Source organism: Equus przewalskii, chromosome X (assembly GCF_037783145.1).
Source record: "Equus przewalskii isolate Varuska chromosome X, EquPr2, whole genome shotgun sequence".
Classification (NCBI taxonomy): Eukaryota; Metazoa; Chordata; class Mammalia; order Perissodactyla; family Equidae; genus Equus; species Equus przewalskii.
Genome location: NC_091863.1, coordinates 60,587,204 through 60,612,705, shown reverse-complemented (window position 1 = coordinate 60,612,705; position 25,502 = coordinate 60,587,204). Strand labels below are relative to the sequence as shown.

Genomic DNA, 25,502 nt, shown 5'->3' with positions numbered 1-25,502 from the left:
CTCCCCCTACCCTTCAGAGTCCCTGTGACCAGGAAGTGCAGGTAAACCCCCATTTCCTCTCAGTGGTTAGGGAGGATCGGGTGAAAAGAGGCTGGTTTCCTGTAGCCCAGACCCATCACCACAGCTTCTTGAAGATGGTGTTCCAAGGAGCCTGAGAACCCCAGAGCCCAGTGCCACACTGTATTAGACACCTGACACCCCACCACCACTACCACTACCAGCACTGCTGGAAGATGAATGAGAGGCAGCTAAAGGCAATCCCCAAGACTTTAGTAGTATTTCTGGATCAGAGCAAGGGAATTTTTCACATAGGCCATGCGAGAAAGAAGTATGTTAGTTCAGGTCTGGTCTAATGCCAGAATATACCTGCGTGGTATTTTATAAGGAGCACCTGTAGGACTCTCTGCCTCAAAATACTTCCTTCACTAATGCCTGAAACACCAGTCCTTTGGAGGTAAGCAATCCCTTCTTCCTGAAGTCTTGATTTTCATGTCCTGATGCTGCTAAAATACCTTGCTTAAAAACCTTGGTGTGAATGAGTTTATTAGAATTGGAAAGATGGGAGTAGATGGTGGGAGCAGGATATAAATTGAAACTGAAGAGATCCCAGGACGGGAAAACTGAACTGCCAAAAGCAATCTTTAATCATTTAATACTAGGCAAATGGGGGAAAATATAAAAGGAAAAAGGGTAAATTAATCTAAATTTGCATTAGGTCAGGTATGTTGACAACAAACCAAATACATTGCCACTGCTTTGTCTTTTTATTCTGTAGTCCAAGGTCTGGCGGAATATAAAGGTAATGCTTTGTTTGTTTATTTAAAGAAACTTTTCGTACGTCCTTTTGGTGTGCCTAGAGTTTATTGTGATGCTCTCTCTCCCCTAACACAGCCTTAGCTCTGTTCAGCAAACGTCTGTTGAGTAACTGCTAAATGAAGACCAGGGGATCAAATACAGCTGGGGAGGAGAGAATGAGGGAGTGAGAGTAGGAGAGGGCTGATGGTAAAGGAAAGGGAGCCACCTCCTAGCAGGTTTTTAGAATCTAGTTAAGTAGATAAGACATTATGCAGTTGCCTCAAATATAAGTCAACACGTATGTGAAGAGGGCCTAAGAATGTAATATGTAGTGTTGTTAGATTTCACAGAGGAAGTCAGAGATCCCAGAGGGCTAGGGTAAGAAATGGAATTTCAAGATGGAAGTCGGGCAAATTTTCCAGGAGAAAGAGAGTTTGGGCTGAGCATACTAAGAATGGCAAGATTTCAATAAGTAAAAAGCAGAAAGGTATTATTCAGATTTCTAATAACTCATAAATTGTGCTGCTTTGTACAGGCTCACCTTCTGGTTTCCTCATTTTCCTCCTGTTTGCTTCCACCAAATAAGCTTTGGATGCAGGCATATCAGTCTCCTTGAGTTTTCAGCCTGCTCCTTGAGTTTCAGATAGAACTCATAGGAGCCAATCTTCATGTGTTTTGAAATAAAACACCTAGTGATGAAATTTCCTGAGCTAGCTGCACTTACTTTTCCTATTTAGGTTAAGGAACTTTAGCCTGATTAGAATCAAAAGAATACTCCTATAGGAACATTGTTAAATTCCATTCCAAATTGGGCAAATAATAATAGCATATCAGAGCTCAATGGGATGAATGATAATTTAGTTTAAGCTCTCATTTTAAAGATGAAAAAGGTAAGAGAGACGGAACCCTGTTCATGTCTCACAGTGACTTAATCATAAAACTGGGACCTAAACCCAGGTTTCTTGACTTTTAACACAATGTCCCCACAAAAGTCATTTCCATCTGGCCAATGTCTCCTGACATCTATGAAATGGGTGATTTATTTGCAGTTATGTCATCTGTGGCAAGGCTTTGTCTTGTTTAGTTCCAGAGGAAAGGTCAAATATCAAACAGACTCAAAAGCTAAGTTCTATGGCTCTGCCTTTATACATAAAAGGGTGGACATTTTGACTCACTTAGATCTACTTAAAAAGGAAAATGGTCAATCCCACTCTAATTAAGGATACAGATCAAGACAATTGCTTTATCCTTTCTCAATATTGTAATTCTGAATTGTAAAATATATTAAAGTGGAAATAAAGGAAATGTTTGAGCTTTTATTATTGGTTTGAGGAGAGAATTTTCTTTTTAATAAATATCTCATTATCATCTAATGTTTACTTCATGATTCTAAAATTACTAAGTTTCAAGTTAGCTTCTTTGTTGTGTTGTACATTAATATTACATGATACAATATAGATTATCATTAATATAGGTTTACTAAACATATTCCTACCATCAGAACTGCAATTTTAAATACCAGAATTTCTCTCTTTCCAAGAAGTTTTTATAGTTTAAACTTTCATTGGTTGTGATTCAATTATGGCTAGCATTTGTTTAGCACTCAATATTCTGCAAAGTGCTTTATGCTTTGTTATGTAACTGAACAGAATTAATGCACCATCATCAATAAAATATCAGAGTGCTGCAATTAACAAATTAAAATACATTTTAAAAAATTTAAATTATTTTCTTTGGGGAGTTACCAGTTCAAGTACTAATTATACTTATTCCTAGTTTAAGTAAAATACTTTCTTTTGTGGAAAGGGAGGGTATTTTATGGCCTGAGAGTTGGCAATGTGCCAGGTACTGTGCTACAAGTTTTACATCATTGTCTTATTTACTTATAATCAAAATAACCCTATGTTTAGGTGCTATCTGTCCCGATTTTCCAGTTGAAAATACAATCTCAGAGATGTTAAGTAGCTTTCCCAAGATACACAGCTTTGATAGTCAAGAAATGTTGAGAATTGATTTGCAGTATTGAAATTAAGATCTCAAGACAGAAAATATCATTGCCAATTGTCAGGCTAAAGTGCTAACTATTGATAAAGTATAATATTGCAACTAAATTCTATTAATCATAAATAGACAGACAATAAAAGAAAAACTTTTAAATGTAGATCCAGGAGATACACAGGGCCAAGAGAAAAATTCTCACAGCATTGAAATTATGAGGTAATGACATAAGAGAGATTCCATATTTAGGGAACTCCCACATAGTCCTAAATGGACTGCAAATATCTCTAAATATCTCTCAGTACCAAAACTTCAAGCAGTCCCAGAGTAGATTGCTTGCTCAACTCCTTCCTTTTTTGCCAAAATTTTCAGTTATATTTGATACCTGTATGTCTTGTTTTTCCTTGGGAGAGAGTCTCTGACTTGATCATGGAAGAAGGTGGGAAAACAAAATTCACTTTACAGAAATTTACTGAATCCAGGAAAAATTGAAGGAGAATTGGTGGAAAGTTGTTTCTATCCCAGATAAATAGCTCAGTGGCCAAATGCAAAGAGGCAGTTTACTCAAGACTGTGTTCATTTCCAAAACCAATGTAATGAAATTTAATTTGTTCATTGAATTTTTATTCTTTATCTAGAAACTAAAAGAAATGATAGATGGTCGAGAGCACAGTGTCCAAAATAAGAAATATTTGTGTTATCAGTATTGGGACAGATTTGGGGCCTGAAGGGAGCCTAATTTGTTATTTCAAAAATGTCCAGAGAACATTATACTAAAAGTCGCAGTGTAAGTGCAAATGAACCCTGGATTTCCCAATCAGAAATAGCACTCAAGAGAAAAGAGCAAAGTGGTGCTATTTGGATCTATATGCTTGGACCAGAACCTGAGGCAGGAGTGATTTTATTGCTATTGATTTTAAGTCTTTATAATTATCAATAAGTAGTTAGTGAGGCTATCTACTGTATTAGATCCTTGATGATAGGGGATTCAACTGGAGCCCACAAAGGTCACTTTATACAGCCTGTATTCAGATATACACACGTAGACAAAGCCCTACAGAGAGACAAACTCCCTTATCCATAGACAGACTAGAAGGTCACTTATCCCACACAGTACAGTACTCAATACAAGTGTTATATCCCCCAAAAGCCCATTCACATACCTGCCACCAGGTCTGAAAAGTCAGTATTTCAGGTGTGTTCTTTTTGGTTCTTCCCCTTCTGTGTCCTTTTTTCAAAAGTAAACTCTGTTGAGAAGGGTAATGTGTATAGCCTGAAATTCCTTACTAAGTGTAGGTTTATCAGGTAAATCTACTCTCAGTAGAGACCCTGGCAGTTTCAGGACAATTAACAGGAAAGGAATGCTGAAGACGAATGGGAAGGGTGTGGGGAAGTATCCACCATACAATTTTGCCTTGGGCCAAACATGCTGACTCACAGAGTATTGGAAGTAAAAAGACTCTTAGATGTCTTCCTGTGCATGAGTTTTCAATTGTGAGCCATGCATGGACTTCAGAAGGTCCTGGAATCTCTCAAAGCATGTATGAAATTTTCTGTGAGCACTCATATGTGCATTTTTCAGACAAACAAGGTCCGTATTTTAATCTTATTCTTGAAGGAGACTGAGACCAAAAAGATGTTAAGAACCACTGGACTAATGAGCATTGTCAGGTCAGACTCTCTCTGCTATCAGGAAATGCAACATGGCAGGAAAGGCCCAGCAAGTGAGGGTATTGAGATAGTCATCCCCCAAATAGTTACAAACCGCTGATCTGTTCAAGTTCCTCCTTTTACAGGTGAGGAAATTGAAGCCCAGAGAATTACAGATCTTGTCCAATATAATAATCATGGTGAGCTCAGTGGAAATTATTTTGAATCTAATGAGAGATTATCTCTCTTATTATCTATTTTCCTTGATATTTCCTTTCTGAGGGTCACTGTGGGTAGAAAAGAGGGTGCTTAGTGTGTTAGATACAGACTTACGCTGGTATTTTCAGATCTGAGTAATGGAAGAAGAGGAGAGATGCTAAAACGGGAAATGTTGAACAAATGTTGCCATAATATTTGATGAAATTTTAAAGCACAGTTTCTTCAGCCTAGAGAATCTCTGAAATTATATGTAATTTTTTGAGTGAGTGAGTGTGTGTGTGTGTTTGTGAGATCCTGTGTGTGTATTTTACTTGGAAAAGGTTCTACAGTTTTCATAAGCTTCTTAAGAGTCCATTATCCCAAAAAACTTAAAAATCACTGACCTCATTTTTTCAGTTAAGGCAACTAAGGCCCAGAGAGGGTAAGGGATTTGCACGTATTTTCATAGCTAGGAAGTAGAAAAGCCAAGACTAGAACCCAATCTCTTAACTTTGGTTCAGTGTTTTATGCCCTGCCCCCAAGCAATCTCTTTCTTCACCACCTTATCTTTCTAAATAACATGCATTTTTGTCTTTCTCCTATTTATTACCTGTGGGAAAGACCCAATAAGTTATACTCAAGACAAGGGACACTGTAGACGCAATACAGAAAGGGCTTTTTAAACTAATGCAAAGAAGACTTCTGAACCCTAAATCATTCAACCAATGTATTTTCAAATGGATCTAGCCACTGTGGTTGTGGTAAGAAGTTTAAGCTACATAGGTTAGTATTTTAGTTATAGACAATCTAAAACAGACTCTACTTAATTTAGACAGAAATGAATTTATTAAAGATTATTAGATAAATCACTGTATCTCCAGGAGAGACAAAGAACCAGGGTTAGATACCACATAGGCAACGACAATTCAGCCAAGAGCAATGCCCAGTCACACCATGAAAATATTCTAGCAGAAACACCAGTACGGTCACCATCCACCACTCAGTACTTATGACATTAGGGACTGGATGTGACACTCTGCCCAGATTCTCTAAAAGAATCATCAGATGCCTCTGCCATAATCATTTCCAGAAGATATACCCCCTCCATATGGCCTTATCCTCATATTGCTTTCTTCTACTTCCAAGTATCATGAAGTTTCCTCTGCTTAATCAAACCTGGTCACATGCCTGTATACAAGTAGCCAAAACAATTAATTAAAAAAAAATGTGTGTGATATCTTAGTGTAGTTTTGATTTGCATTTCCCTGATGATCAGTGATAATGAGCATCTTTTCACGTGCCTATTGGCCATCCATATATCTTCTTTGGAGAAATGTCTGTTCATGTCCCCTGCCCATTTTTTGATCAGGTTGTTTGAATTTTTGTTATTGAGTTGTGTGAGTTCTTTATATATTATAGAGATTAACCCTTTGTCAGATATATGACTTGCAAATATTTTTTCCAAATTGGTGGGTTGTTTTTTTGTTTCAATCCTGTTTTCCCTTGCCTTGAAGAAGCTCTTTAGTCTGATGAAGTCCCATTTGTTTATTCTTTCTATTGTTTCCCTAGTCTGAGGAGTTATGGTATCTGAAAAGATCCTTTTAATACTAATGTCAAAGAGTGTATTGCCTATATTTTCTTCTAGAAGCCTTATGGTTTCAGGTCTTACCTTTAGGTCTTTGATCCATTTTGAGTTTATTTTGGTGAATGGTGAAAAATAATGGTCAATTTTCATTCTTTTACGTGTGGCTGTCCAGTTTCCCCAGCACCATTTGTTGAAGAGACTTTCTTTTCTCCATTGTATGCCCTCAGCTCCTTTGTTGAACATTAGCTGTCCATAGATGTGTGGTTTTATTTCTGGGCTTTCAATTCTGTTCCATTGATCTGCGCACCCATTTTTGTAGCAGTATCACCTTACACCCATTAGAATGGCAAAAATAATCAAAACAAAAAGTAACAAATGTTGGAGAGGTTGTGGAGAAAAAGGAAAAAAGGCACCCTCATACACTACTGGTGGGAATGCAAACTGGTGCAGCCACTATGGAAAACAGTATGGAGATTTCTCAAAAAATTGAAAATAGAAATACCATATGACCCAGCCATCCCACTACTGGGTATCTATCCAAAGAACTTGAAATCAGCAAGTCCAAAAGACCCATGCACCACTATGTTCATTGCAGCATTATTTACCATAGACAAGACATGGAAGCAACCTAAGTGCCTATCAACTGATGATTGGGCAAAGAAGATATGGTATATATATACAATGGAATACTACTCAGCCATAAAAAAGATAAGATCATCCCATTCACAACAACATGGTTGGACCTTGAGTGTATTATGTTAAGTGAAATAAACCAGATAGAGAAAGACAATCTCTATATGACTCCACTCATATGTGGAAGTTAAACATGTAGACAAAGAGAACAGATTAGTGGCTACTAGGGGAAAGGGGGGTTAGGGGTTGGGCACAAAGGGTGAAGTGGTGCACCTACAACACAGCTGACAAACAAGAATGTACAACTGAAATTTCACAAGGTTGTAAACTATTGTAACCTCAATAAAAAGTTAAAAAAATAAATAAACGAGAGATTTCCTGATGAAAAAAAATGTATTTGTATGTATGCATACATGCAATGTAGATCCTAGTGTTCCAGAGTCAATAGTACAGGCAGCCAAACTAGAAAGGGGTTAGAATGGGCGTTGGGTCACAACAGAATATCTTCCCTAGGAGGTAACATTGGTCAACTATTTTGTATTGTAGTATGCAAAGGGGGCTAGGATTGATGGGAAAATTAAAAAATCACTCAAAAAACTATTTAAAATCAAAAGTGACATGTTGAGACCCCTTAGGATACTCCTAAACCATTTAACTTCATAGTGAATTGGTGTGATACAAAATTCTTTGGAATTTTAGTTTAAGCCAAATAAGATTAAGAAGATATTCAAAAAGGTAAAATACCCTAAAGCCATGTCTGCAGTCCTTAAACTGGAGTGCCTGTTTTAGGAATTGTCTGGGCTTCTGCACGTTCCCATAGAGAATTGACTATATCAGGAGTTTGAAGAACTAAGGAGTGGGACCTTGCCAACTCAGGAATGCCTGGTCCTGACTCAAGAGCACAGTGAGGCAAAAACAAATTAACAACAGAGTAAATGGAATGGGGATAGATAATTGGGTGCTAGGTATGGAGGGAAAACAAAGGGGCTGATAGTTGAGAGGAAAGGAAGAAGGAAAGATGGATTAAAGCTAGAGATGGTGAAGAGGTATGATTCAGCTAAAGTGAAGAATGAGCTGTCCATAGGCAACATTCTCTGTCTGTGCTGAACTCTGGGAGGAGACAGTAGCCTTGGGGGACCAAAGAGGTGAAGCCAGCTGGAGGCCACAGTATGTTGATTTTCCTGCCTTCTACCTCAGCTCTGACTTAAAGGGGCAGAGGCTTGTAGATTATCAAGATGTTTTTCTTTCCTGGGACCTATAGAGGAGAAGTCATTGTAGGTGTAATCTTTATAGATGAATCATAGACAGTAGAAAAACAAGAATAATCAGTAGGGAGCAACTTTTCCTTGGCTTAGGAAACTGGACTAATTTGGTTCCATCACTCCCTTCTAACCTCAAGGGTTTGATAAAGCTCCTTTTGATTGAGGAACAGGAAATTAATTTGAAACCATCTATCAGAGTGGAATATACACACCCAAATGTATATTTTTTCTTAATTAGGCTGTGCAGATTTCATATGTCACACTACCTATCTCCAATCTAGAATGTGTGTACGTGTTTTGAGCCCATTTTCCCAGTTGTTTTGCTTTGGAAATTATACTGAGCAACAAATGGAATCTTTAATTTTGACCTGCTTTTCTAATTTGTCTTAGATCAAAGGTACTTGAAAGCATTTATCAGCCACTGCCTTTTTATTTTTGCTTGCCATCAGTTATTAACAAACAGTCATATCTCTAGCTTACCATAAGCATCAAGTGAACTGTTAGTAGGAATAGCCTCAACTCAGTTCTCTGTTAGCCTAGCAAGATGCAAGTGATGCAGTAGTGACTAAACTGCTCCTTTTGCTGCTATGTAGGGGAGCAGCTGAGTCCCTGGTCCCCCATACTAAAAGGCCATACTCCCTCCCAAGTAATTAATCAAATATGCAATAGGTGATTTCCAAGCCATCTGACCTTTTTTGAGCCTCTTCATGTGTCTCATTACTGTTCCTTTCCCTCTGTCTTCCACATGCCTTGGGAAAGGGAAAAAAGTGTAGGCATTTTAATCCTCAGGAATTATCATCACATTAACCAAGTCATCCTCTGCCCTACCCTGGATGTTTTAAGCAGGACTCATGTGAAAGTGACTGAAACCCAATTCAAACTGGATTTAGAAAAAAAATGTGTTAGCTCATGTACCTGAAATTTCCAGGACTTCAAGCATTGCTAGATCTAGGTTCTCAGAGAGTGAAAGCAGAAATACGTTTCTTGTCATATCTTGTCTCTTATTTCCTCTGGCTTGGCTTCATTCTTTGGTAGGCTTTTCACAAGTGGTGATAAGCTGTACTCTCAAAAGTTCTGCAAGATGAAGTAGAGCAGGTATTTTAATACTCTTACTATACATGAGGAAAATGAAACAGAAGATTAAAATACTTGAGAGGATCGCTTAAGGTCACATAGCTATTTAGGTATGTGACTGTATCAGACACCTAATATCCTTTCAGATCTGGATTTTACTCCAGGTGTTGCTGATGTAACCAGCTGTAGACAGATATAACCTGACAACATCATACCTCTACCACACCACATATATATCTCTCATTTTTGGCTCAGGATTTCTCTGTGCTGCATGAGATGCCTACTGGAAAACTTGGAACTGTGACAGAGCCTTGGAAAAGTTCATCATTGGAGATCCAAAAGGATCTCAAACAGGGCTGGCTGTAATAAGATGGGTTTTAAATAGGAAGAATGTCTTGCCTTACACTTATATCCCAAAAAATGCAACCAGCCACTTAGAGAACAGGAGCGATGTGGCTAAGCAGCATAACATACAGAAAATACTGATGAATTTCAGCCGACAGCTCAGGCTCAGTGAACAGCAAGCAATAATCACTTCCAACAACAAAAAATAAATGTTGTCTTAGGCTGAATTAATGGAAATAAACTATGTAGAATGATGAAGGTGATAGTTATATTCTACTGTGAGCTTAGTCAGAGCACTCCTAAAATAGGTTATGAAGTTCAAGCAGTCACACTTGAGGAGAGAATACAATGAGAAGAGAGCTTCTAAGATGATAAAAAAGGTATTTACAAGAAAAGCAGTTAAAAGAATTGAGAATGTTTAGTGTGCAGAATCTGAGAGTTTGGGATGGGGCACGTAATCTCTACCTTTAAATAACTCAGTGGTGGTTATCCAAAATAATAACAATATCTTACTCAGTAATTACTATGCACTAGCTACAAAACCAAGCGCTTTACATGAGCAGAGCAATCAACACAATCCTAAAGGAAGAACTGGAAGCAGTAGATATGAACTCCCAAGAGCCATATGCTTGCTGAATGTAAGAAAAAGCATTCAAGCGATTATTGATGTCAAAAGTTAAAAAAGAGAGCATAGGCAAGCAAAAGAGTTCCCTGTCCCTGTGGAAGTATGAAAGCTGGACTGTTCATGATGGGGATTGCTCTGGACTGAATTGTGTCCTCCTCAAAATTCTATGTTGAAGCCTTAATCCCCAATGTAACTATATTTGGAGATCAGGCCTGAGAGGAGGTGATAAAGTTAAATGAGGTCATAAGAATGGGGCCTTAATCCAATAGAGCTGGTGCTCTTATGAGAAGAGGAAGAGACACCAGAGTGCTCTCTCTCTTTCTCTCTCTCTCCTTCCCTTATGTGAGGGCACAGTGAGAAAGCAGCTATCTGCAAACCAGAAAGAAAGCTCTCACTGGAAACTGAATCCTTCTAGAACCCAGATCTGGAACTTTCCAGCCTCCTGAACTATGAAAAAATAAATTTCTGTTGTTTAAGCCACCCAGTGTATGGTATTTTGGTATGGCAGCCCAAGCAGACTAAGAGAGGGATGTTGCAGAGGAGATTTAACAAAGGAAGAAAACTTAGGCTACACCAAAGATTCTAAAATTGTTTGAATAAGCCCTGGGCGATCAGCAAAGGCAGGACTCCAGGCACACAGCTCAAAAGGTTCTAGGTTAAAATATTTTATATAGAATTCCTTTGTAAAAGTTCATTTGAATAAATAGTTTGAATGCTTTAAAAATATTTGGAAAAAATCGTTGAAGTCCTTAATCTTTTTGATCCTTTCCAAACTTGAGATCATACAGCCATATGGCACAATGGTTAAAAGCAAAATCTCTAGAGTTCCACCTGGGTTATAAGTTTGGTTCTGCTACTCACTAGCTCCATAACCTTGGACATGAAATTTAACTTCTCAGTGCCTCAATTTCCTCGTTTGTAAAATGTGGATAATAACAGAACCTACTATATGGGGATGTTGTGAGGTATAAATAAGTTAGTATTACCAAAGCACTTAGCAAGCTTTCAACATGTTAGCTATTATTATTAACATTATTATATGAAAAGCCACCATAATAGTTTGTAAGAAGTTCCAAATTCACTCTCAAAGTATGGCTACAAAATTTCTCATTATTCAGATATCCAACATTAGCACAATATTTTGCTGCCATATACAGAGACTTCATCACCTTCCTTTGACAAGGATGGGGCTTGTATTTCAATAGCTCAAGACTCTAAAGGAACTAAAAAAAGGGAAGGAAGTCTAATACCGGATGTATATTTATTGGGGAGAAATAAGAAAAATTGCCCATCCTCACTCCCTTTCCAGATTTGTATAGATTTACCTATGCGATGTGTGTTAGTAAAGGACTAAAATATTGACTTCTCCAAAATATTGCCCCATCCCTTCCTACCATTCTTCCCTGTCCCACAAATTGGAATTCCACTGCTTAAACCAGGAATTGGCAAAGTATGACATCCAGGTCAAATCCAACTTTTATATACTCTTGACTTCATCTATTTAGACTATTTACGGAGTGGTACACTATCACTATAATCACATTTTAGAAGACTTTAGAACATTTTCAAAAGCCCCAAAAGAAACCATTACCAGTCACTCCCCATTCCACTCCCTCCTCCAGCCCTAGGCAATCACTAACACATTTTCTGTCTCTATAGATTTGTCTATACTGAACATTCTATATAAATAGAATCATAAAATATGTGGCCTTTTCTGACTGGCTTCTTTAAATTTGCATAGTGTTTTCAAGATTCATCCATGTTGTAGTATGTATCAGTATTTCAATACTTTTTATTGCCAAGTAACATTTCCTTGTGTGTATATATCACATTTTGTTTATTCATTCATCAGTTCATAGAAATTTGGATTGTTTTGACTTTTGAACTATCATGAATAAGGCTTCTGTGAACATTTGTGTACAAGTTTTTACATAGGTGTAAATTTTCATATCTCTTGAGTAAATATGTAGTGGTGCAATTGTTTAGATCCTGTGGTAACTCTACCTTTACCCTTTTGAGGAACAAACAGACTATTTTCCAAACTAGCTATACCGTTTTACAATCCCACAAACAATTTATAAGGGTTCCAATTATTACTCCATATCCTTGCTAACACTTATTATTGTCTGTCTTTTTTTTATTATAGCCATTCCAGCAGGTATAAAGTAGTATTTCACTGTGGTCTTGAGTTTTGTTTCCCTAGTTCCTGGTACTATTGAACATCTTTCCATGTGCCTACTCCCTACTTGTTTAGCTTCCTTGGTGAAATATCTATTAAGATCTTGTGCTCATTTTTATTGGTTTACTTGTCTTTTTATTGAATTATAAGGGCTCTTTATATATTCTGGATACAAGATGTAAAGCAGACATATAATTTATAAACATGTTCCCACAGTGTATGGATGGTCTTTTCACTTTCCTTATTGTGTCCCTTGAAACACAGAAATTCTTAATTTTGATAAAGTCCAACTTGTCAATCTTTTCTTTTATCACTTATACATTTTTTGTTGTTATACAAAAAACATTGCCTAAATTAAAGTCATGAAGATTTATTGCTATGTTTTGTACTAAAACTTTTGTAGTGTTAGCTCTTACATTTAGGTATATGATCTATTTTGAGTTAATTTGTGTATATGGTGTGAAATAAGGATCCAATTTCATTCTTTTGCATGTGGATATCCAGTTATCCTAGCACTGTTTGTTAAAAAAAGACTATTCTTTTTCCAATTCTTGACCATAAATATATAGGTTTCTATTCGAACTCTCAACTCTATTCCTTTCATCAATATGTCTATCCTTATGCTAGTACCACATTATCTTGATTACTGTTGCTTTGTATTAGGTTTTGAAATTGGGAATTGTGACTCCTCTAGATTTGTTCTTTATTTTCAAGAACATGGATATCTTTCCATTATTTAGATCATCTTTAATTTCTTTCAATGATATTTTGTAGTTTTCAACGTACAAGTTACACTTCTTCATTACATTTATTTATTCATTTATATATATGTTAATTATTATAAATGAAATTTGTATTCTTAATTTCATTTTCAGGTTTTCATTCTTAGGGTATAGAAATAGAATTGTTTTTGTATATTGATCTTGTATGCTATAACCTTGTTGAACTTGTTTCTTAGTTTTAACTATTAGAGCAATTAATTCTAATATTAGTTTTAATAGTCTTTTAGTAGATTTCTTAAGGTTTTCTTTACACAAGATTATGTCATCTCTGAATATAGATAGCTTACTTCCTCCTTTCTAATTTAGATGAGTTTTATTTCTTTTTCTTGTCTATTTGCCCTAGCGAATACAATGTTAAATAGAAGTGGTGAGAGAAGACATCCATGTCTGATTCCCAATATTAGGGGGGAAACATTTATTTTTTCACACTTTCACCGTGGGTATGATGTTAGTTTTGGGTTTCGATTGATGTCCTTTAACAGATTGTGGAAATTCCCTTCTCTTCTTACTTTATTGAAAATTTTTATTATGGTAGGGTGTTGGATTTCATCAAATGATTCTTCTGTGTCTGTTAGAATAATCATGTATTTTCCCTTTTAATTAACGCAATGTATAACATTGATTTTTGGATGTTTAAACAGCCTTGCATCCTTGGAATAAGTCCTACTTGTTAGTGGTACATATATACTTTATATTTTACTGGACTCAGTTTGCTAGTATTTTGTTGAAGATTTTTGCATCTATATTCACAAGGGATGTTGGCCTGTTGTTTTCATTTCTTGTGATGTCTTTATCTGGCTTTGCTTGTAGAGTGCTACTGGCCTCATAGAATGAGTTGGGAAGTATTTTCTCCTCTTCTATTTTTTGGAAGAATTTGAAAAGGATTAGTATTAATTCTTCTTTGTTTGGTAGAATTCACCAGAAAAGCCATTTGGTCCTTAGCTTTTCTTTGTGGGGAGTTATTTATCATTATTATTATTAATTCAATCTTTAAATTTGTTATATAGATCTGTTCAGATTTTCTATTTCTTCCAAAATCAGTACAGTAGTTTATGTCTTTCTAAGAATTTGTCCATTTCATCTAAGTAATCTCTTGTGTTGGCATTCTGTAATTTGTTGGCATACAGGTATATCACAGTATTCCTCTATAATCTTCTTTATTTGTGTAATTGAGTAGTAATGACCCCTATTTCATCCCTGATCTTTAGTAATATGAGTCTTCTCTCTTTTTTTCTTGACTAGTTTAGCTAAAAGTTTGTCAATTTTGTTGATCCTCTCAAAGAACCAGCTTTTATTTACATAAATTTTCTCTATTTTTCTATTGTGTCTTTCATTAATTTCCACTCTAATCCTTATTATTTTCCTCCATCTGCTTTCCTTTGGTTTACTTTGTTCTTCTTTATTAATGTCTTAAGGTAGAAATTTAGGTTATTGATTTGAGAAACTTGCCTTGTAATATAGTTGCTTATGGATAAAAATTTCCCTAAGCACTGTTTTAGCTCCATCTCATAAGCTTTGGTGTGTTGTGGGGTTTTTTTTAATTCAACTCAAAGTATTTTTTAATTTCTTTCCCATTTTTTTCTTTGACCCATTGGTTATTTATGGATCTGTTGCTTAATTTATCCATATCTGTTATTTATAAAATTGTCTCTCTGTTTATTTCTAATTTCATTGTAGTCAAGGTACATACTTTGTGTAGTTTCCATCATTTCAAATTTGTTAGTGCTTGCTTTATACTCAAGCATATGTTTATCCTGAAGAATATTGCATGTCTACCTGAAAAGAATGCATGTTCTGCTATTGTTTGGTGGATTTTTCTATAAATATCTATTATAGTGTTAATATATTATATTTCCTTGTTGATATTCTGCCTAATGATTCTATTCATTATTAAAAGTTGGGTATTTAAATCTCCATCAACTATTGTTGAATGGTCTAATTGTCCCTTTAATTCCATCAGTTCATGCTACACATATTTTGGAGCTCTCTTGTTAGGTACAAACATGTTTATAATTGTTCTATTTTACTAATGAAATTTTAGTAATTTCATTACTAAGTGAATTTATCATTATAAATGTTCCTCTTTATTACTAGTCACAGCGTTTGTAACAATGTTTATTTTGTTTGATCTTAGGATAGCCACCCCAACTCTCTTTTGGTTACTATTTGTATGGTATACATTTTTCCATCCTTTTACTTTCAACCTATTTGTAGCTTTAAATCCAAAGTGTGTCTCCTGTAGACAGAATATAGTTGGATATTATTTTTATTTACTTCAATCTGCCAATCATTTCCTTTTGATTAGATCATTTAATTCATTTAAATTTAATTTTATTATTGACATATTTGAATATTTGTCCACATTTTTTTCTTTCTGTATGTCTTCTGAATTTTCATTCCTTTCTCCCTCCTTTTACTCCTGATTTTTGTACACAAGTGAAAATTTTACAATATACCATTTTTATTCCTTTAAAAATTTTTAACTGTATTTTTAGTTGTTTTCTTAGTGGTAGATCTCAGGCTTAAAATATATATTTTAACTTATCAGAATCTGCTTCAGATTTATACAAATTTAATTATAGTAAGATAAAGGAACTTTATTCTTATATAGCTCTATTTGCCCTCTCATTTTTCTGCTAACATGTATCAGCACAAAATATATAGGAGATATACATCTCCTAGCTTCTTTAGAAGAAATAAGATTATATATATATATATGAAAAATCAACAATACCAAATTAAAATTGTTATTTTATATAATCTTATTTATTCTAAATAAACTAGAAGAAAGGAGAGCACAATACATTTATATAGGGTTTTAAAAGATATATTAACTTCCTTTTTTATCATTTCTGATTCTCTTCATATCTCCCTGTGGATTAAAATTACCACCTAATGTAATTTTCTTACTGTAATACTATTATTATTCAATATGTTAAATAAATATTTGTTATAATCCCTATAATACAATTGTATGCATATTATTTTATACACTTACGTTTTAAATTATTTTAGAAAAGAAAGGGAAAGATATGTAATTATGCTGTCTTTTACAATTACTTGAATAATTATGTTTACTTGAGTTGTTTGATTTTTCATGTGGATTTGAATTGTAGTGTAGTATCACTTCCTTTCGGCCTGCAGAACGTCATTTACTATTTCTTGCAAGACATGTCTGCCAGCAAGAAAATCTGTTTTGGTTTATCTGTCTTAATTTCTCTCATTTTTGAAACATACTACTTCTGGATGCAGAATTCTTCGTTAATAGATTTTCTTCCTTTGAACACTTTGAATATATCATCTCACAGCTTTGTGGTTTTCATTGTTCCTGATGTGAAGTCAGTTGTTAATCTTATTGTGGCTCCCTGTACATGCTTCTTGTTCCCTTTCCACTTTCATGATTTTCTTTTTATCTTTGGCTTTCAGCAGTTTGACTGTGCATCTGGTTGTGGACTTCTTTGTGTTAATCTGATTTTGAGGTTGTTAAAATTTCTTGGATGTGAAGATTGTGTTTTTCACAAAACTGATAAAGTTTGTGGCTATCAATTCTTTAAATATTTTTTCTGTCCCTTTATACCTTTCCTCTTCTTCTGTTATTTCTTTTATGCATGTGTTAGTCTGCTTCATCTTGTCCCACTTTTCTCTGAGACTCTGTTCATTTTCTTCAGTCCTTTTCTTTTTGGTTCTTCACATTGCATAATCTCTATTGATCTATCTTCAAATTTGCTGATTCTTTATTCTGAAAACTGTACTTGTGTGTCTTTCCATTGAGTCTCTCACTCTGTTCATTGTGTTTTTCATCTTCAGAATTTCCATTTCTATTATTTCTCTTTATTGATATTTATTTGATGATATATCATTTTCATATCTTTCTCTAACTCATTAAACATGATTTCATTTAGTTCTTTGTGCATATTTTAATAGCTGCTTTGACATCTTTGTCTGTTAAGTCCAACATCTGGGCCCTCTCAAACGTCATTTCTATTGCTTGCTTTTTTTTTTCTGTGTATAGGGCACATTTTCCTGTTTCTCTACATATCTTGCATTTTTGTTGAAACCAGGACAAATAATATATTGTAGCAATTCTGGATACTGAGCCCCTTACCTTGCTGGGGCTTGTTGTTTATTTGATCATTTGTTTATTTGGTTAGTAACTTGGCTGGACTACTTCTATGAAGTCTATTTCTCCTGCATTGTGCAGCCTCTGATATTCCTTCTCAGATTATTTTACTTTTTTTTTGTTTAACCTTCTAGTCTGGCTTCTCTGGTTCACCCCTGGTTCATCATAAGTCGCTTATTGGTCAAAGATTGTGCTCAAGCTCACTAAGCCAGTTAGATTTTCTGCTTTTACTATTGGAAGTGTGTGTGGCTTGGAGACTGTTTCTACACGTCAGGGAACTTGGATTTTGCTTCACTTTCAGCCTGGGATGAGTAGCTCAGAAGTTCCCTGTATGGTTGCCCTTGAGAGAAATTCCTTCTTTGGTCACACAACCTTGGCTGCGTGCAGTCTTCCAGACCACCAGAGTCGAATGTAATCTTACTTTTTTTGCCTAGATTCTTAGGAGACACCCTGGGGTCAGAATAGTTTATTATTTTGCCACTGTTTTGTCAGAGGTTGTGTTTAAGCTCCTTCAATCCATAAGGCTTCCACCTTTTGCTGATTGATTGGTATATGGCTTGGGGAATGCGTTCAAGTCTTCCCCATGTCCTGCTCTGATTATTCATGAATAGTAAATGCAGACAGCCTTTCCAACCCCCAGAGTTGACTCTAATCCCAGGAGGGTTCTTCTTGGCTGTCTCTTTCTCTAGTTGTCTCTACTAAATTTCTGGCTCCTCTGCTGTTTTCCTTATATCAGAGCTACTGGCTGCCTCTTAATTGCTCTCCACCAAAATCTTCATTGTTTTAACAACGCCCTTAGACGTGGAGTTCTCCACTCTCAGTTCCAAATGTTAGTCCCCTCAGGCAAAACTGTCCTTGTGGCTTGCCCCTTCTCTTGGGCAAATCTTCTATGCTGTTGCACAGGAGCCAAGGGTGGAGAGAACATACTGCTTCTCTTGGAGTGACATCCCTGCTCTATCAGTGGTGTCTGGGGAGTCAGGGAGAAGTACAATAGCCCCTAATTTTTTCAGCTTGACTTTCCTGGAATGGATCCTCTGCTTTATGAGCAAACTGGTCTGGGGTCAATCAGGCACCAGTATTCTTTGTGACTGCTGGGGCAAAGTCCTTGCCTTATGAGTTGGAGCTGGGTGTCAGGAAAGACCTCCAGTCATCTCAGCCATGTCTTCTGGGAATAGATCTTGAGCAACATAGATCTAGCGGAGTGCATGAGATAAGCATATATACTGGCCCTGTCAGGTGAAACTGTAGAGTGCCCAGAGTAAAGCTTCCATGACACAGAGCTGAGTAGGGCAGATAATGGGAGAAGTTCATCACTCAAATGCCAGACTCTGAATTTTATTGCTGAGATTTAGGAGGTTTTCTTGGATAAATGTTTCACTGTTTCCTGTGTGCTGCTTAGATCAATTTTCAGATAATTTAAATGGTTTCCTATAATTTTCACCAGTTAAATGCTTGTTGCTCAAGTGAGAAAGTCTGCTGAGCTCCTCACACTACCAACCTGTTTTTATAAATAAAGTTTTATTGTAATACAGCTATGCTCATTTATGTGTGAGCTCATTCATGAATGTATGTATGTATGCCTGCTTTTGAACTCAAAGGCAGAGCTGAGTAGTTGCAACAGAGATCATATGGCCTGAAAAGCCTAAAGTATTTACTATCTGGCCCTTTACAGAAAAAGTTTGCCGACCCCTTACTTAAATAGACATTCTTTTGAGTCAATCAGCCTTCTCTTTTAAGATGCAAACCATCTCAGAGGCTGTGAGGGATATAACTAGGTTGACCAGTGATCCAAATCATGTTGTAAATTAGTATGATCAGCTGCTCTGAGGGAATGGGGATTCCAATTTGGGAGCTGGTGCCTATGATCTGAGAAATACCCAGGGATTCTGAGGATTTTAGAGAAGGGAAGGCCTGGATGGAGGGCTGAAGAAGGGAATTTTGACTAGTAAAATGGCAAAATGAGGATGTAGAGTGTGAGGGGAGTGATGGAAGAGAAGATCCACTGAAGTGCTAAAAAGATGTTGAGAATTTCATGTACCCAGGTTCCCTTGATACAGTTTGAGTCACTCTTGTTTGCTGACTTCAATATTTTCAAGATTATGCTTCCTCCCTTATGGCAATTTACAAGAAAAATGCACATTTTTAATTTTCTGACTGGTAATATATCAAACACCGCCTTTTAGAAGGTGTCCTCCAGCAAGCTCCTAGCCCTCTCCTCCTTGGAGCTCCAGGCACACAGGGGTACACATTTCCCATGCTCCACTCACTGTTACCCGGATGGGATACAGCTTTTGCAAATTTGGCTCTAAAGCTGCGACATTCCAAGCATGATCTGTAATTCTTCTGTTAGCCCACAGCTGTGCACTGCTGTTTCCCTTGTTATGGAAAGCTCTCTTGTCTTCCTCCTAGGTGTTTGTACTCTGTCCGTGACTAAATCCCCTCTGCACACAGGCACACCTAGGTTATTCAGTTTCCAGGCTCTCCAGGCAACTGGAGAGTAAGGAAGCATATTTTCTGAGATAATCTATAAAGTTGAAATCAGACAGAAGTCTTTTATAATGGAATCTTTCTTTAACCGCAAAGTACCTCTGCTTAGATGGCTATTTTCTTGCTGCAAGGTTATACCTGACTTTCAAGTAGGGTAAAATGGAAAAAACTACTGACAAGGAGTGCTGAGCTGGGCTCTTGCCCCAGACCTCCCACTAACTCAGAATGTAACCTAGTTACCCCTGCCTCCATCCACCCAGGCCTGTTTCTTCCTCTATAAAAAGAAAGTGTTAGATTAGATGATTTCTGAGGCCACTTCCCACTCCACAAATTTCTGAAATCTACTAAATCTTTGAGGTTTTTTTCCCAGGTGTGTTCTCTGGGTTGGTTTGGTTTGGAAGGGCTTCCTACCTGAGGAGGGGGAGGGGAAAATTTTCCAAAAGCACATAGGGCCCAAGGTATACATTCCCCATGTACCATTCCCATAACCCAGTTTGTGCCACAGCCTTTGCAAATTTGGCCGCAGAGCTGTGAAATTCCAAGCTTGAGGCATAACCCTGCATTTCTCCCACAGCTGTGAGCTGCTGTCTTTCTCTGCTCTTGCAAGTCCTCATAGGCCCTTTCTTTCCACTTCAGGATTTACACTCTTTGGAGCATGAAAGCCTCACATATACCTGTGGATCAGCACCTTCTTCCTTCAACTGTACAGCAAATATTCATTTAAAACAAAGTATATGGCTTTGGGATCTTGCCTCGTGAGCAACTGAGGAAACTAGAAGATACATACAATTAATTCTAATACAAGTCTTATTTAAGAAAGTATATAAAGAGCTAAGCTATTGAGCTATGTGTAATAGTCTCAGACATGCAGCTTAACTTCTGTAATTGAAAAAATATATGAGATTCTCTGGACACTTTTTATTATCTGTCAAACAAAGATAATAATACCTGCTCCACTCACTCCATAGTTGTGGGTGCTCACCTTAATTAATGATGTGAATGCAATTTTAAAAGTATCAAGTACTGTACCCTGCATATAGCAAATGCTTTCAACATGTTTGTCAATGGTAATAAAACGGATTGTTGCTACTGTTGTTAAAACTATTTTTAAAAGAATTGTTGACCCCTATTGTGTATGTACGGTAGCACAGACAACTCTGGCCACCTCAAATCATTACTAATTGGGATGATGGAGAGAGGAATACTTTCAGGTGGAGAAGCCAGCCAATTTATCAGTACAAAGGGCTTATTTGGGGATCTCAACATATCTTTACAGTGAATGATGACAGGAGAACCTTGATTCTCAGAAACATAAATTTTTGATTTTCTATCTTTCCAATGTAAATCTCTTAGAACTACCAAGGTGTGTGGCCAGATTCACCAAAAAGACCCTACAATAAGTATCTCTCTGACTTTCCTTAAGTACTTGAAAGTCCCCAAGTAACACGTTCTATGTGTGTGTGCCACATGTGTGCCTGTGTGCATACGTACACACACACACATGCACACATGTCCATGCCTTTGTTTAAAGTCTTCATCCCAGATCAAATGAAGTAAGAGACCTTACACATAATAGATGGGCCGGCCTGGTTGCATAGTGGTTAGGTTCAGTACTCTGCTTTGGCAGCCTGGGGTTTACAGGTTCAGATCCTGGGTGTGGACCTAGCACCACTCTTCAAGCCATGCTGTGGCGGCATCCCACATAAAATAGAGGAAGATTGGCACAGATGCTAGCTCAGTGACAATCTTCCTCACACACACACAAAAATAGATGTGAAATAAAGATTCATTGAGTGTGTTGAAATGACAGTTCCCTTTGATGAGCAAGCTGTTCTTAGTCATTAGCATCTTAATGAAAACTGTGGAGCTGAAGTCAGAACAAGAGGTCAAGAGTATCTTAATGGGAAGAGGGGAGAAGAGATAAAAAACTGGAAATTGAGGGGAAAACATTTTTTCATGGTTTTCTCTAGCACTGGCCAGAGCAAAAATACAGGTGTAGCCTTCTGAAATCAGGCTTGTGGTAACTGAGAAGATAACGTGCCTCGAATGCCAGGCTTTGTGCATCCAGGTGAAAGTAGAGTTAATGCAAATGCTGGGTTATTTATTTTTTATTTTCAAAAAAATTTTGGAAGTGAAGTGGAGCTCAGAGAAAAAACCCTGACTTTATTTTCCTAAAATTCCCTTCCATTCTCATGATGGCTCATTGAAGAGAATAAAATTTCTGTCAGAGTAATTGTCACCATTAGGGTAATTTTTTTGAATTTTTAAACTCAAATTTCGGGAATTTACAGAAAGTCCATTATCATGGAATTTGCTTGGATTCTCTTTATTACCCAAACATAAAATTTCCCATTGAGATACTACACTTTGAAACCTTGAGATTTCAAAGTTTTAAAATTGATATTTAAAGCTCTTACTGGGTTTCATATTCTGGCCTGAACTTTCATATTCTCTTAGAGAGCTCAGTTGGTTGATTGCTCAGAGTTCTCTAATTGCAGGCTTGAACGTCTGGGAAACAAAGTTTGAAGTGTTGCAGCTTCCCAAATTGCAATCAGGTCTCTCTGAGTGCTCAATCTATTGCTAATTTTAAAATTAAAGAGGCGATTGTTTCTGCATTTAAGCTGTCTGCCAAAGTTGAAGATTGTTTAATGGAGTGCCTGGCTGTGCTTGAGGAAGAGACTGATATAAATGCAGGTGGTGATGAGTGCTATAGAGAATGTTTTCGAGGGGTTCCATATCAGGATTAAAGCATAATAAGTTAAACTCATTGCTTTGGAGAAACTGGTCAAAGTTTTTTTGTTCAGTTTTGTGTGTGTTTGGAGTTATATTTCAACATAAATTGAATTTAGTTCAGAAACTTTTGTGGCTCAGGAGACAACATTTTTTTCATTTGTTTATTAGGCTTATTTCTTAGATTAATGGAGTGGGTACAAAGTAAGTGAAGAGACATTGGCAGAAAAAAACAGCTATGCTCAACATATTGATCAATTGATCCTAATGGGAACACCAACATAGTCTGTGAAATGGGAAAAGATGTGCCTTTCTGCCCATCCAAGTCGTAACTGTCCTTTTCCATTTAAAAGGCCCTTTCAAATTTTCTCTGAGCCCAACAATTATCAATCTCCTAGGCCTTAGGATTATAATATCCTCATTTGCAATGTTCATAGAGTTCACTATTTTTTTCTGGGTACATTCCCATTTTTAATTATATGGTAAGTAAGCTCCTAGAGAACACACACAGTCTGTAATAAAGTCATTTAAAACCTATGGATTAACTAAATGGCTGAACAAAGCAATGTGGTCTTAGAAATGGGTAAAAAGCAAAGAGGAAACTCATATTTGGGGGTTCCAGGTCCCAAATATCATGGCACATGTTTATCTCAGTGGCCTGCATGTTTTAAGCTTTGATGTGCATAGCGGCGACTTGGTTTGCTTTCCCTTTTCACTTTACCCACTCTATCAAAAGGGGGTTCAAAGTCTCACTTTGAAAAGAGGATGGTGGCCCAGTAGGATAGGCTTGAGTGATCTGGATTATCTCTCATGATATCATGCCTCTGCCATAAATTTATTACCCGGTAAATTTCCAAACCTATACTTTTCTTCATTAACAGCTAAAGACTAATGAGTTTTAAGTGTCTGATCTCACATATTCACTTTGATTGTACTAATTTTTCTTGTAGGGGATTTTTGTTTTAAACCCGAGGAAGTGATGTTATATCCTGTTTTTGCCAGTGGTTTATGAATAGCAACCAAAGTTCATTGCTCAGCCAAGTAATGAATCTGTAACCTGAAACAAGTAAGATAATTGATTCAGAATTTCTTCCATATGTGCCACTGACTTATTATAAATGCAGAACATAAGTCATCCTGAAGCTAAGGGTTTTGAAATAATGCAAAATGAAATATTTCTATGTTTGCCACTGTTCGCAGATAAGCTGTCATCTTAACAATGCTGTAATGGTAATGATTGTCAAGTATCACACTGATAATAATGCCAGAATATAGAGAAATAAGGAAAATGTGCCTCAAAACATTCATAGGGCTATTATTAATATCTTAGAGTGTTTGGATTAGATTGATCGAACATGTCTTTATTGATAACTGAACTTTATGCTAATACTAATAATAGTTCCATTTTTTGAACACTTACTATGTATTGGTCACTGTACTTGACACTTTATGTGCATTATGTCATTCAGTCTATGAAGTAGATATTATGCTATCATCTCTATTTTAAAAATGAGGAAACAGACTCAGAAATGTTATATGATTTGCTTAAGATCACTTAATCAATAAAGATAGTAGAAGTACCTTTTACAGCCCCTTTGCCCCTAACCATTATGCTATATTCCAACCCTTGCATCAAACTCCAGGTAGAATTCAAGAGGCACAAGACAAGATTACTTCTCCCAGAAACATTTCAGAGACACCATAATAAACTTAGTTGCAAAGCTCTAGCTTTAAGTGCTATAGGCATTCAGATATTCTAACTCAGTCAAAGGCACTTCTCAAAATCATGTGAATAGAATTTGAGCTGTTTTAACCACACTGAAGAGCCACCTAGGAATAACAGAGGCAAATAGAAAAGAAACTTACATTTACTGCCCACTTAGTATTGTATAGGTACACAATTTCAATTAAACCTACAATAACCTTTGTTAAAGAATATTTCACAAAGAAAGAAATTTAAATTCAGAGAACTAAATGTCCCAGGATATCCCAGCAGAAAGTACTGAAGCTGAAATTTGATCCAGGTATCTCTGATTTCAAAACCCAGGAAACAAATATTTTATGGTGAGAAGGTCATAGACGTAGAGCTTCATTGTTCCTATCCATAAAAGTGGGATGGTAATAATATCAACCACTTTATAGTTATTATAACATTAAATCACAAAGTGAGAATGTCATTATCCATTCAATTATTTTTCAACCTTTCAGATAAGATTATTACAAAGTAAATGAAATGATGTATTAAAAGTCTCTGGTATATATTAGGCAATTGTCATTTTTATTATTGTAATGAATCAAGAAGAACATTTGTGGTGATGCATTGATCTCAAGGCATTTGGATCTTTATGCTTTTTAAATATTGAAGATGAAAGAGCTGAAACAGATCTTAAGAGGATTCTTGGTTATGTCTGTACAGAGATAATTATTTTTAAAAATTGGGAGTCTTTTTCAGATAAAATTCCCAACAGAAAAAATGGACCAGTCAGCCCTTGATTTAACAAGAATAATTCTCCTTGCAAACCAGTGCTATTAATAGTGCTCATTTACATTACATTCCATTAGTTATTTATAATAGTACTTGCTGCCTTGGACCCTAAGTGATTTACAACAGACAACACCCTGAGCCTAATACTACAATCTTAGGCAAGAGAGGTTTTGTGTAACCCAATCTATGATTTCTTGGTAGCAGTGGAAGAGAGTATTCCTCATTCCAACCGTAATGTGCTTTGGTCCCAGGGAACAAAAGGAATTCTCTACAGATCCTCTCAGTTGACAGTGTCTCATAAGACGTGGGGATGCTACTCTGGAGCTAGATACAATTTACAGAATAAATTTTAACAGGTTTAAATGTGGAATAATCAGGTGTAACATTAGCTCAGTATTAAGTATATTGAAGCATAGAGTTAGAAAAGCATTTCCTCCTCAATTTTCTTTCAATATTTCTGATGACGTCGAAGAGGAAGTTTCTGGTTTTAGTCTTTAGTGTCTCTGAAACATTTGACAATTTCCCCTTTTGTCTTAGAGAAAGCAGGCCTCAGG

General features: G+C 36.4%; 1 protein-coding gene and 1 long non-coding RNA gene across 2 annotated transcripts in view; one reads left to right on the top strand and one right to left on the bottom strand.

Annotated features, from left to right (window-relative positions):
• The window catches only part of GPR174 (G protein-coupled receptor 174), a 39,781-nt gene extending 33,336 nt beyond the window's left edge, over positions 1 to 6,445 (bottom strand). The window contains exon 1 of the mRNA XM_070606229.1: positions 6,311 to 6,445. Coding sequence (XP_070462330.1) covers positions 6,311 to 6,329 — 19 coding nt within the window. The 5' untranslated portion in view covers positions 6,330 to 6,445. The remainder of the gene's footprint in view (positions 1 to 6,310) is intronic.
• Positions 111 to 20,822, top strand: LOC139081169 (uncharacterized). The gene is made up of 2 exons (XR_011536257.1): positions 111 to 454; positions 20,370 to 20,822. It is a non-coding gene; the product is annotated as an uncharacterized lncRNA (long non-coding RNA).
• Positions 20,823 to 25,502: the final 4,680 nt, after the last annotated feature.